Raw genomic sequence first — 14,357 nt, 5'->3', positions numbered from 1 at the left:
TCTATTTTACTATTTTATTTCTTATTTGATATTTTAATTTGGGATTAAATTCAATTTGTAGCTTTTATTTATTGTATTTTATTTTTACTTTTTATTTTACTAGTCTGTGCAGCACTATGGAAACTCTCTTTATAAAATGTGCTATATAAATAAAGTGGATTGGATTGGATCTAATCTTTTCGACATAGCTAACTTTCCTTCTGGAATTGTAGTCCTCTGTGTGTATGGGTGTGTGTGTGTCTTTGTTGAGTTTGCTTCTGGCCTAGTCCGTATGCAGAGGAACCAGTTTAAAAGAAGGCGTGTCAAGTGTATGTGTTTAGAATTCTATTTGCAGGGAAACCAGTCGGAGCAGATATGATGATGCAGGTATCTTCAGTAGTCCTTTAAAGTCGCTTGCCAGTGTGCACCTTCTCTTTTAATTATCTCACAGTTTTTGCCATGTTTAGAAAAGCTGTAGATTTGAATCAGTTTTTTGCTTGTGTGAGATTCATTCAGTTTATTAAAGGATGCATAAGAGAAGAAACCTCAGCGAGAGCATCCCTGAGCTCATCATGTCCTAGTGACCTTGATATTTTTGCCGCTCACCCAAAAGATTTGAGCTCAGTCGTCGAGTTAATCCCCTCAACCCAGTCGGGTGGGGGGGGGGGGGGTAGTTTTAATGATGACATCCTTACAACACATCACCATGGCCTCTCCTATAGCTTGACTGCTCTTTTCCACTCCAAGACTACGCTTAACTCTCCCTATGTTTGTACTGTATGGCTTCCTATAGAGAACGTCCCCGCTGAGCTGCGAGACCCTTTCTACTGTGACCAGTATGAGCAGGAGCACCTTAAACCCCCCGTTGCTCGTCTCCTGCAGTCCTCTGAGCTGTACTGCCGCACCTACAGCCTTCTGCTGCCGGGCGACGGGCGAGCCGAGGCGCAGCCCAAAGACAACGCCGCCCTGCTGCAGCTGCTTGCCGAGAGAGACCTGGTGTCGGTGACTGACGTGGACCTCCGACATAAGCCCATCAAAATGGTAAGAATATATGATACAGAGTACAGTAAGGGTGACATCATGAGGTACACATATATATAATACAATATAATAAAAGAGCTGCGGCAAAGAATTGTGGCTTTTTAAAATATGTTAGCATCTCTTCGTAACTCTTAATATTAAGCTCCAATTACAATATTTAGGTGTACATAATGAAGTGTCTGAGTGTCGAAAACCTGCAGTGAATAGGGTCGGAGGATAGAGCTCTGTGGTACCCCACACTCTATAAGACTAAAAGCAACATGTGCAAACTGGCTCAAATTTTTTATATTATATTCAGGCTGTATACAGTAAGGTAATTATTAAAATTTTTGAATCCTGAAATCTATTTTCACACCGCTGTAAACTAATAAATAAATAATTTTTCAATTAAATGAAATTGTAATTCGACATAGTAATCCCTCATTTCATTCCAGACAGACTGTGATAAGTTAATTAGTAGGATTATTTATACATAGAATATTTTCATGCTAGGTTAATTAGAGACTCCAAATTGTCCATAGGTATGAATGTGAGTGTGAATGGTTGTTTGTCTATATGTGCCCTGTGATTGGCTGGCCACCAGTCCAGGGTGTACCCCACCTCTCGCTGGAAGACAGCTGGGATAGGCTCCAGCACCCCCGCAACCCCATAGACATAACATCCCTATAGTCACCTTTACCGATTATAGTAGACATAAATAAGACCTATGTTTGTGTGTGTTGCTATATAAAGAGTGGCTGGCGGACAGGATTGAAGTTGGAGGTTCAGAGTAGAGTTTTAGCTTAGCTTAGGCTACGACTGCAATAATAGCATGTGTTTTTATTAGGGGTTATTGTGCCTGTTGTACACTACTGTAAAGACCAAATATTTGACACAGCTTTTAGTGCATCTCATTAGATGATGCTGATGAAGTGTTTAGAAAACAGAGTGTACGCCTGAGTGTCCGTTGTCGACTTCCCTGGTGCCTGCTGGTCCTACTGGTCTTGTTTACGCTTTGATTCACGGGATTAAAGGACCGCCGAAAAGACCCCCGCTCATTCATCCGTGCTCCCCTCCCCCTTCTTCCTTTCCATGGCCCCTGCCGCTTATCCCAGAGGATGAGTAGATCCAGCTGCCAGGCCTGACAACTGCCACAAGCTTCTTCCACTCAATGATTGTGGCGTAAAAATTGATTCCACCGTTTTGTCGCCTCGCTTGTTTAACCAGAACTCATCAGCGTGAAGAGACAATGTTGTGTTAGACCTTTCTTTTGTCACAGAACATCCAGGTAAGGTATGTAGGAGAGTCTATGGTAGTGTTCCAGATTGTGTAGAGGGCGCTACAATGGATGCTCCATCAGTACAATAGCAAACAGTTCTGGTGAAACTCGGGATCGTGTGTCGCCAGAACACTCCGGGCTGGGCCTCTGTAAGTTTAGTCAAGAGAAACTGGTTTGTCATCTCATCCTCTTTTGACAATAAGCCTCTTTCTCGCTGTCGTCGCGCTCCTTTCCTCGTTTGCACGGCCATGAGTAATTAAGTTGCCTTAAAGAGTGTTTTTTGTTTTGTTTTTGCCTTTCAGCACCTTTCTCACCTCTCAGACAGAACCTGTTTTTGCCATGTAGTACAAACACAAACGTATTCAGACTTGTTTGAATGGCCCACAAAGCCATGTTTCAGTCCAGGATCTGCTCTACTGTTTTTGAGGACCTACTGCAAAAATATATGGTAATGGTAATGGTTTTATTTCGTTAGAACATGCATCAGATGACAATTGAATGCATCACATAATCAGTTCACAGTTCCACATGTCCAAAAGGAATAGGAAGAAGCAAAGCTTATTATATCCTACCCCTACATGTGGTACTTTTACAATCAGTAACTTAGTAATTTAATTTAATTTAAATAATTTACAGTTGTTGTTTTTTTTGTCACATACCGAAGTACGAGGTGATATGACCATCCAATGACATAATGGGTACCATAGTAAGTGTCAATATAGTGATATGTATAGCACATCATGACTGGTTCAAGACTCTTCATCCTTGTATTTACCAAACATCAACTGCTTGTATTGTTTCTTGAATATATCTGTCTATTTGACACCAGGGCTTTGCTTTTTTTTTTTTAAGGTCCAGTTTAGTGTGTGACACTTTTACATGCATGTTGCATGTAAAAATGCACATTTTTGCCACTGTGCTCACTGAAATCAGGTTTTAATAGAAGCAGGATTTGGGGCACTGCACATACTTTGGAAGCTAATCCAGCTCTCACATTCAGGGCACAAGATGGATTGTGTAATGAAGTAATAAGTAGTTCATAGTCGATCATATCTGCAATGTGTTATTGTGCTTAGCTTTTTTTATAACAGAGCCAACATGATGGTTTTTGTGCAGGGTTCAGCGCCAATGAAATGCAAGGATACGCAATGGAGGGGAGGTATTAACAAGTTAAAAGCTGGGATACATTCATTCATTCATTCATTCATTCATTTTCTACGGCTTTTTTCCTCACAAGGGCTGCGGGGGTACACCCTGGACTGGTGGCCAGCCAATCACAGGGCACATATAGACAAACAACCATTCACACTCACATTCATACCTATGGACAATTTGGAGTCGCCAATTAACCTAGCATGTTTTTGGAATGTGGGAGGAAACCGGAGTACCCGGAGAAAACCCACACAAATCCACACAGAGATGGGCCATGGTGGTATCGAATTCGGGTCTCCTAGCTGTGAGGCCTGTGCGCTAACCACTTGGTTACCGTGCAGCCTGTTAATGGTTGTTTGCATGATAAAAAATGAATAACGTCTGTCAAATCTTATTGTCGTCATTGGACTTGCCAATTAACCTAGCATGTTTTTGGAATGTGGGAGGAAACCGGAGTACCCGGAGAAAACCCACGCATGCACGGGGAGAACATGCAAACTCCACACAGAGATGGCCGAGGGTGGAATTGAACCCTGGTCCGAGCTGGGATACATATATAATATAATCAACATGTATGCACGTAGTCATGTGTTGGGTCATAATCAACATTGTCTGGTTGTACATAAATGTTTTGCACACAGTCTAAATAATACGAGGTCACTTTCATGCATGGTGTGGCTGTTATAATTCCTTTGTGTTGCTTGCGTGCCTCTCCGTTGTTGCTCATTCATCCCGGACCAAAAAAAAACCCCCATAAACCCTCCATCCAAATCCACTAACCACTAAACTCTTATTTTGGCTGCTACTGTCAATGCCCCATTTGGTTTTTCTTTTCTTTTTTTTTTCACCGCTGCAGTGCTGCATCAGCCTTGTCGCTCCTGAGATTGTCTGCCCCTCATTGGCACTGAAGGAAATTGGGTCATGATGCAGCCTTGGTGGTGGTGGTGGTCTTGGCCGGTAAACGGCTTTGGAGCGGTGGTCGGCAAATCTGCTGTAAATGAAAGCTGAATCTGTAGCGTGTGTCACACGTATGAAAGCGGCCACAACATTAGGGACACATCTATGCTCCAATGACTGGTCAGCTTCTTGTTTTGCTTGATGGCGGACATATTTTCACACCAACGTTGCTCAAATTTGATAATGGTAATGGTTTAATTTCATTTGAACATGCATCAGATTACAATTGAATGCATCACATAATCAGTTCACATGTCCAAAAGGAGTAGGAAGAAGCAAAGCTTATTAAATCCTACCCCTCCATCTGGTACTTTTACAATCAGTAACTGTTACATTTGTTCACTTCCTGCTTTCCATAATACAGTTTAAGGTTGTTGTTTTTTTTTAAATAATGCACCTTGTAGCGAAGTACGTAGTATTTGAGAGGCATGTGCTCATAGTCCTGTAAAGACGTGTACCAAATTATGTGGTGATTTGATTTAAATACACAAAAGTTACAGTGGACATTTTGTAAATCATATGAAGCTGTGATACATTTCACATTTGATGTTTAATAACCATGTATGTAGAAGAGTTAGCTTACACAGCAAAGAACAGTTTGTATGTACAGTATGTTACCCACAAAGCCTCGCTTTGGTTATCTGTTGTTTACAAAAAGTCAAGGTCTGTGATATGATCAGTGTAGGACAAAAGAGGAATCATCATGGCTCACAAAAACTACACAAATAGTTCTTTTTTTTTAATCAAACATTAAGCAAAAACTTTTTTTTTTTAAGCAATACTTTAACCATCCAACCGTTGAACTACAGAGTATAATAACTAACTATCATAGAGGATACTAGGTGCAGGAAGTGTGTTATATAATCTTCTAAACATATTTTAACCACAGTATTTGGGATACTCAGCATTTGTCTTTTTTAAAGAGATAGTTTTGGTCCATTCATGTTTGTACTGCATGTGCCGCTCTGTCCCTCTGGCCTCTCTGCTCCTCAGATTGGGGATAAAGATATGGGAAGATTAGAGATAATCTGCCATGCAGACTAAACGTCATGGCACAGCAGACTGGGACTTGTAGTCATCAACTGCGCTCTTTGTGCCGTTTATTTAGTCCAATGACTACATTTGAGATTTGAGACGTTATTCATTTTTTATCATTTTTTGTCACGGTTACCAAGTGGTTAGCGCGCAGGCCTCACAGCTAGGAGACCCGAGTTCAATTCCACTCTGGGCCATCTCTGTGTGGATTTGTGTGGGTTTTCTCCGGCTACTCCGGTTTCCTCCCACATTCCAAAAACATGCTAGGTTAATTGTTGACTCCAAATTGTCCATAGGTATGAATGTGAGTGTGAATGGTTGTTTGTCTATATGTGCCCTGTGATTGGCTGGCGACCAGTCCAGGGTGTACCCTTGTGAGGATAAGCGGTAGAAAATGAATGAATGAACAACCATTAACAAACTTATTATTATATTATATTTTTGGCAAGATGACATTTTGTGTCCTTGTTTAAGGATCTTACAGGCTACTATTGTGCTCATTTATATTTAGTTGTGGACTCCCATAGAGCAGCTACACACAATAACCCGCACAGAAAGCCTTTTAGATTTTGCAGAATCCGCATCTATTCCAGCTGTCTATCTGGCTTACAGCCATGCCCATATAAGGAAGTCATCCCCTCCGTGACATCACAAAGAGACAGTTTTCCCTTACTTTTTGAAACCGAGTGTTTTGAGCCATCCCAAACTTCTTTCAGGCCTCACTTCCAAATGCGCAACCCTCATTATCTGAAACTTTGGCATCGTTTAACACAAGAATAGAACATTCTAACTACATTTATAGGTCGGAAAAGTGGAAAAACCACAATAGGTCCCCTTTAAGTGACATTTATTTTAAACCTATTTTTTATGAAAGATATTTCATACATGGATGACTGCAGTGCTGGCAAGTGTCTGGTCAACAGGAGAGGACTTCCCTCTTAAATCCCACAGACCTACTTCCGTATGGATTTTGTTGACGTCTCATTATATTACATCATATTCAGTATATGTCTGTGCACTCCCATGCAAAATCCCCCATTGTGGCCCTCAGACCAGCCTGATCCCTGTTGGTTTCCCCCTCAATAGGCACTTATTGAGGTGGGGGTGGTGTTTTTAAGTCATATTTCAGACATAATCAGGGTTTACCCTTGTGATAATCTCACTTAATTATCCCCCTCCCCCTAAAAAAAAAGTGCCCTGGCTTTGCCTCTATTGTTGCTCCAGTAACAGATTTTTGCTGTTTTTCCAAATTGCTCTGAGGATGAGGCTAATTTATGGAGTATTGATGTCACTAATGAACTAATACTTGGGAGCCAGAAACAAGCCGCTTTTTCCTGTTGAGATGCATAGTGGGTCAGCTGGCTGGTCGTCATGGCGATCTGGCAGCCTCTGTGTGGCGCATTCTAGAGTGGCTCCTCTCTCGTCCCTCTTATTAGGGAGACTGGGCAGTTCTCCTCCACACAGACCCCCCCCAACCCTGGCGATTCCACCAACAAACTCCCTCCTCCTTTCATTCCGCACTTTTTACTCATGAATTACTCCTCTGATTAATTACAGCGCAGCCACTCTCCCCCTCCGTCTCTTTTGTTTAGCTCTGCTTTCATCTCCTGTTGCCATGTTTTATTTAAATAGGTGATCAGTGACATCATCCATAGAAAGTGAACTCCTGATTGTGCCTGATGCTGCGTCATTATGTGTACAAATGAGTTACACTACTGGCCTGGAGCCATTCATCAAGTCATATTATTATTGTGAGAATGGGCAAGTTGAGGCAACATTGTTGCCTTGTGTAAATATTCAAGTTACTGCACATCATTTGCTGCAAAAATAAGAGGGAAAATGTAGTGGTGCATTTTTTTTTTCTTGTAACTTTTTTTACTTAACAACAAGTTAGAATAAACACAGAATAGTTTAGAATGCCCCTAAATATGTCTTTTTTGATAGTTTTTTTTCTTGTAAAATTAAATTCTTTATTGTCAGAATATTTTGTATTTTTTTTGTGTAAAGGGTAGACTCAAGTCGTTCATTCATTCATTCATTTTCTACCGCTTTTCCTCACGAGGGTCGCGGTGGGTACTGGAGCCTATCCCAGCTGTCTTCAGGCGAGAGGCGGCGTACACTCTGGACTGGTCGGCAGCCAATCACAGGGCACATATTGACAAACAACCATTCACACTCACATTCATACCTATGGACAATTTGGAGTCACCAATTAACCTAGCATGTTTTTGGAATGTGGGAGGAAACCCGGAAAAAAAACATGCGTGCACGGGGAGAACATGCAAACTCCACACATAGATGGGCGAGGGTGGAATTGAACTCGGGTATCCTAGCTGTGAGGCCTGTGTGCTAACCACTCACTCACTGTGCACCCCGAAACGAAAAAATCTGTTACTGTTATCTAATTTTTAGGCTGATATCGGTATCAGATCATTGTCGGTATCGATAGTTATCAGACATCCTTACATAAGAGTCTAATTTAAGAGCTGATATCATGGTTTTCATGATACTCTTATGAGTTTTCTACCGCTTATCCTCACAAGGGTTGCGGGCGTGCTGGAGCCTATCACAGCTGTCTTTGGGCAAAAGAGGGGGGTACACCCCAGACTGGTCGCCAGCCAATCACAGGGCACATATAGACAAACAACCATTCACACTCACATTCATACCTATGGACAATTCGGAGTCGCCAATTAACCTAGCATGTTTTTGGAATGTAGGAGGAAACCAAAGTACCCGGAGAAAACCCACGCATGCACGGGGAGAACATGCAAACTCCACACAGAGATGGAATTGAACCCGGGTCTCCAAACTGTGAGGTCTGCGTGCTAACCACTCGACCGCCGTGCAGCCCTGACTCAAGTCATTTCTCATAAAATGCAAAGTTCTTCTGGGAACATCAAATATTTTCTAGTAGGAGTTTGTATGTATTTTTTTGTGACTAAACAGGTTCTTAGTGCTTAGAATGGGTCAGATGGTGATCTGCCCTGAGAGGATTAAGCAGCCGTTCAACAGCATCCACCGCCAGTTTGTCCTATTTTGCTGCCGCTGCAGAGCATCATTTCTACTGCAAAGCGAAAGAGACAGACGTACAAGTGGCATTCCTGCCCTTGGTGGCTGTCAGGAAGGGCAGCACATCCACAGAGTTTTGGCCTAAACTGTCAGACAAGCGCTTGCTGGCACGTCACCAGCAAAGGTCAGCACTTTGCCGCTCATGCACGCATGCAGCTGGGCTGCCACCCATCCCCACTCCCCAGCCCATGTGTGTTTGAGCAGGAATGTCTGGCCTGTAGAGTGGAATTAATTCCACGTCTAAGGGAACAGGCACTGATTTGTACAGATTAGGCTCAGGGCTGAAGATTGGACCCATGACCAGAATGTGCTGTTTGTGGGAATTAATTAGGAGACTGATGCTGTTAGTCAGGTGAAGGAGGCCCGACCCCAACTTCTTATTTCAGATGCTCCACTTTGTTAATGGATGCAAGTACATTTGTGTGATTTGAAACATTTGACAGAGCAAATAAATCTGTTTTGTGTTATGTAGGAGCACAACATCTAATGAGCTAACAGGTTTATAGAGTTAAAGCACTCACTCTCTCTGAGCTGATAATGGTGATGATGGCATGCTTTAATGGGCTCTGGCCATTAGAAAGACCTCTGTTATGAGTTGCATGTATGGGGGAAATATACCTGCTATGTCACATATACAGTTGTATGTGGCGCTCCCTATTGGTTGTGGTCAAAATGCTTTGAAAGACAAGCTATACAGGGGTGGGCAAACTTTTGGACTCGCGGGCCGCGTTGAGTTAACAAATTGTCTGGGGGCCCATAATATATATTTAACACACACACACTACGCTTATATTTCTTATATAACAGTCTGCATTGAATTATTTGCCTAATTCTATCTGTAAAAGTATCATACTATCAGCTATATATATTACTATATTGACAGTTACTATGGTACACATTATGTCATTGTATGGTCATATCACCTCGTATTACGGGACAAAAAATAAAAAAAACAAAACAAAAAAAAATTAAACTGTATTACGGAAAGCAGGAAGTGAACAAATATAACAGTTACTGATTGTAAAAGTACCAGATGGAGGGGTAGGATTTAATAAGCTTTGCTTCTTCCTACTCCTTTTGGACATGTGGAACTGTGAACTGATTATGTGATGCACTCAATTGTAATCTGATGCACGTTCAAATTAAATAATACCATTTCCATATATTCTCATGTCCCTTTTTTCAGGAGTACTTTAAACATCAAACTACGAAATTGAATTTTACGTTTTTTTTGTTGCTTTTCTGCATAAGACATCTCACTTGCAAGTCGTGTTACCAGCTTGTATGTTAAAAGTTCTGTGATTGGCTGGCGACCAGTCCAGGGTGTACCCCGCCTCTTGCCCGAAGACAGCTGGGATAGGCTGCAGCACCCTCGCGACCATTGTGAGGAAAAGCAGTAGAAAATGAATGAATGAATGTTAAAAGTTGAAATACTTAGAAAGCAACTGACGGGCCTTATTCAAACGCTTGGTGGGCCGCATGTGGCTACCGGCCCGTAGTTTGCCCATCCCTGATCTAATACATACAGAACAGATACCCTCAGTATTTTATAACCAATTGACAAAATAGTCAATAACTTATGGGCAATTAGTTGACGTCGATGTAGACGTTTTGCTTCCATGCTTTTCAACCAATCTTGCTCAAATTTTACGCCCATGTGCTTGTCAGTCTCCCAAAAGATGCACCCCTGTGTTACAGTCACTTTCAAGTTTAATCCTACGAATAAAAGCGCTCCCATGTGGTGTATTTCACGCCACACGCACATAAACATGTTGCTGGTCTGCTTCCAATGTAATGATTGAACCATACAACAAACACAAGTCTAAAGTTCAGCCCGGTGAACGACTGACATGTTTGCTGGCTTAAAGGACCTTGTCAGTGTTTCTGCTGACTCACACATGGCCTCTGGGGACCTCTAGAGGGAGCAGTTTGTATCTAACATTGACGTCTTTGCTAATTCCTGCATTTGAATGTTGGGAATTTTCATCTCTTGTGACAATTTTCTCTCCTCTCGCATCCTTACAGAGCGCTCACTTGGCCGTGATCGATGCATTGATGGCTGTGGGAGCATCTGAGACGGTGACTTCGGTGAAGGCCGGAGCTTCTGCTGAGCTCCTGGGCGGGGATTTGAGCTGGGAAGATGCTCTGCTCCATTGGGTGAACAGGGTGAGGGTTGCACAATTTATACACAATTATATAATGTCAGTCAAAAATGTGCATTATTATTGTTGTTAAGCACAGAAAGTGTGAAGTGACATCTCAATAAAGATACTTTTTCCCTGCTAGAGACCCCTAGCATTGGGTTATATGTATGTATATTATAGTTGCCACTCTATAATGCACATTACTGCAACCTACAGGACTACAGATGTGCATTTGTACTTAATGTTGTGGCCGGAGGGCGTATATAAACCAATGCAAATGAGTGCTGTATTTGTTGCCTAGGTACCATAATGGCATTCATTGATGTTGATTTTAAACTCAATAAACAAATTAATGCAGTTCGGCTTTTATCTAAAATTAAATCTTTTTTTATCTTTGCGACACTTTGAGCAAGTCATGCACGCTTTTATTTCATCTCATCTGGACTACTGTAATGCACTTTATTCTGGAATTAGCCAAAAAGTCTCTCTCCTGCTTACAGTTAGTTCAGAACTCTGCGTCACGGCTTTTAACAGGAACCAAAAAGCGGGAGCACATCACCCCAAATCTGGCCTCCCTGCATTGGTTGCCTGTTCGCTTTAGGATTGATTTTAAGATTTTATTGTTTGTTTTTAAGCTGTTGAATGGGCTGGACCCCAAATATATCTTGGACCTCATCCAAATTTACTCTCCAGCGCAGTCACTGAGGTCCAAGGGCCAGCAGAGACTTAAGACCAGGGGAGACCGAGCCTTTTCTGTGGTTGGCCCCAAGCTATGGAACTCTCGCCTCTCCCAAGTAAAAAAGGCCCCCAACATCGAAAGCTTTAAGTCTCGTCTTAAAACCCACTTTCATTCTCTGGCTTTTAACTCGGAGTGAGTCGTATGGTCTTGTGTCTTTTATTTTAATTGGTTTTATTTTTTTTTTATACTTTTATTGCTTTGCTTCTTGTTTTTAATATTTTAATATCTATTTTACTATTTTATTTCTTATTTGATCTTTTAGTTTTGTACTTTTTATTTATTGTATTTCATTTTTTTTTTATTTTACTAGTCTGCAGCACTTTGGAAACTTTTTTTTTTGTTTATATATTATATTTATATATATTTGCTATATAAATAAAGTGGATTGGATTGATGACATTCTTTTGGTCCACTTTTTCAGCTAAACCAGAAGCTGAAGGAACTTGTAGAAGGATCCCAGAATGAGCAAACCATCCCAGAGAAAGAACCCCAGCCTCTTCAGCCTAATGTGAGTATTCCACTCAACATGACATATATGTGCATTTGTCATATAACTGTCCTCACGTATTAGCATCATGTTGCCGGTTCCGCTACATTTCCAAGCTTACAAGCGATTTCTTCTGTCGCGCCAGCACACATTTCAATTGTTGACACTAAACAAGATGGCTATGTCACCGAGTCCTTTTCTCTTTGGATGACTTGTACTGTTAAAACTCTCTTTGTGCTCCTGTCCCCCTATGTCTCCTATTTATTCTCTCTCTGTCTCCTTCCTGCGTTTACTTCAACTCCTCTTTGACAGTGTCCTACACGCTGGTATTGGAAACTAGTTCCTGTAAGTTCCTTTCTTCCTTCCGTCTCTTTCCCTCCCTCTCTACCTCCATCCTTCCAGTGTCCTCATCAGTTTTATCAGCAAGTGTCCGACAGGTCAGGCTGTGTTTTTGTTGAGTTTTGTTTGTCTTCTGCAACATTTTTTTTTGTTTTGCACCTTGTAGTGCATGCCTGCATTGCTCTTTCCTGCACTATAATAATAATAATAGCATGTATTCATACACACTGTGACCACTTTGACATATATCTACATCATCTGCTTGCATCCTGTACTTTTTATACACACTAACAAAAGTAATGATTAAAAAATATATATTGTACCACTAAATATGTGTTAAAGTGAGCATATAGACTTTAATTGCAAATTTAAAAAATATTTTTCATTGATTTAACTTAATGGTGTGCAATAGCATTGTATGTCTAATTCTATTTTACCATCCCCAAAACTAATTTGATTCCAAAATATTGGTATTTTTAAGTACAGTAAAGCAGATCCCGTTTACAGCCACCGGAGGCGCTGTTTTCTTCTTATTTGCATAACAGCTATGGTATGCTGTGCTGTATTAAACACCGATTGTTGTTTATTTTTGGTTTCCATTTTGTGAGGGAATTTCAGCCCATTGTTGTGCATGTTTTTGTTTCAGCTCCGCTACAGAAAGGACAAAGTACAATCCAAGCAGAATCCCATTTTCCCTGCGGTGAATGAAGTCAAAGACTTGTCTAACGGCTGTGCTGTCGCTGCTGTCATACATTACTACTGTCCTAGCCTGCTAAGACTTGAAGGTAACCAACCAAACAGTGAGATATCACTATGCTAACATACCAACTGTACAGCTAATGCATTTTCTTATTTTCTTTCCACAAGACGTTTGCATGAAGGAGACCATGTCGGCCGCTGACAGCTTGTACAACCTACAATTCATCCGTGAGTTTTGTGACAGCTGCCTGAAGAGCTGCTGCCACTTAGCCTTGGAGGACATGCTGTACTCACCACCGGAGCTTCGGGTAATGACAATCGTATGACAGCCATATCATAAATAAGAATGAATACTTCATTTTTTTGTCATTTCTGTCTTCAGCTCAATTTGCTGAGTTTCCTAGCAGAGCTGCTTCACTGGTTTGAAGTACAAAGGCCAGACTTTGTTCAGCCGGTGGATACATTAGGTATGAATTGCTAATAATACCAATAATAATTGAATAACTAGTATTAAATCCTAATGCTGATGTTCTTTCACTTTAGATGGCTCCACACCAGCGACGCCTAGTGGTGGAAGTGGTGTAAGGTGAGGTTCCTCATCAATACAGTACAAATGTATTTTGTTTGCATGAAGTTTTTAGTAACTGAAAAGTCTTTTGTTTGTGCTTTACAGCACCTCTCCGTCAATCTTCAAGAAGCCCTTTCTTCCAATTTCCTCCCCTGCATCAGGTGAGATTATGTTAAACACATATTTTTAAATATTTCCCATTGTACTTTGTTTTTTTTGTGGCATATTGTGTTTTTCATTAAGACTCTGCATGAAATGCATGGAATTATTGTTTTTCTCAAGGTTTGGAAAAAAAAAATCAAAAAAAGATTTACACATATACAGCATCAGTACATGTTGTAACACGGGATATTTAGTACACAGGTTTTTTTTTTAACATTTGCATAATTCCTTCATCACACCCTTTGTCAGCCTCTCTTACTCTTTTTCAATGTCACTTTCATCTTGAGGTAAATTAGCCCCTGCCATTTGCAGACTGGGGCAAAAGTTGCTAATTGCATTGTGTACATTTCTTGTGTACATGAAGTGCAAAAGACTGTTATGAAGAATATGTCGGCACTATTCAAAGCATAAAAAAGTAGTATTTTATACACCGGAAATTACGTTAATAATTGTGCATATTGGTGTACTGTACTGCGGCATTAAAGTGTTGTTCAAGCTTGAATATTGATCTTTTAAAAGTGCTTTAAAAATGTTTCAGAACCATGACATGGTGTTTTTTTTGTGGTTACTGTTGCATCCATGTGTTTGTGCATGCCTTTATGTGTGTGTGTCTGTCCCACTGTACTCAGGGTCTTTGAATCAGTCTACCTCAATGTCTCATTTAGAAGGAGTCGGAAAGACTTGGACTAAGAAACACAGGTGTGTACTCGCTGTTGTGTAACCAC

At 40.9% G+C, this 14,357-nt stretch overlaps 1 protein-coding gene across 4 annotated transcripts in view; it reads left to right on the top strand.

Moving 5' to 3' along the window:
* Positions 1–14,357, top strand: part of camsap3 (calmodulin regulated spectrin-associated protein family, member 3) — a 28,714-nt gene that overhangs the window by 7,616 nt on the left and 6,741 nt on the right. The window contains exons 2-11 of one of the 4 annotated variants that reach the window (XM_078797264.1): positions 773–1,020; positions 10,520–10,660; positions 11,799–11,885; positions 12,177–12,209; positions 12,850–12,988; positions 13,071–13,210; positions 13,285–13,369; positions 13,446–13,488; positions 13,576–13,631; positions 14,301–14,331. In XM_078797264.1, coding sequence (XP_078653390.1) covers positions 773–1,020; positions 10,520–10,660; positions 11,799–11,885; positions 12,177–12,209; positions 12,850–12,988; positions 13,071–13,210; positions 13,285–13,369; positions 13,446–13,488; positions 13,576–13,631; positions 14,301–14,331 — 1,003 coding nt within the window. Of the gene's footprint in view, positions 1–772; positions 1,021–10,519; positions 10,661–11,798; positions 11,886–12,176; positions 12,210–12,849; positions 12,989–13,070; positions 13,211–13,284; positions 13,370–13,445; positions 13,489–13,575; positions 13,632–14,261; positions 14,332–14,357 lie in introns of all 4 variants that reach the window. The other 3 variants (XM_058050259.2, XM_058050257.2, XM_058050258.2) reach the window with 3 other exon arrangements.

Source organism: Doryrhamphus excisus, linkage group LG16, assembly GCF_037039965.1.
Source record: "Doryrhamphus excisus strain RoL-2023G ecotype Guam linkage group LG16, RoL_Dexc_Guam_v1.1, whole genome shotgun sequence".
Classification (NCBI taxonomy): Eukaryota; Metazoa; Chordata; class Actinopteri; order Syngnathiformes; family Syngnathidae; genus Doryrhamphus; species Doryrhamphus excisus.
Note: the sequence above shows the minus strand (reverse complement) of the source record. Positions and strands in the feature narration are given on the sequence as shown.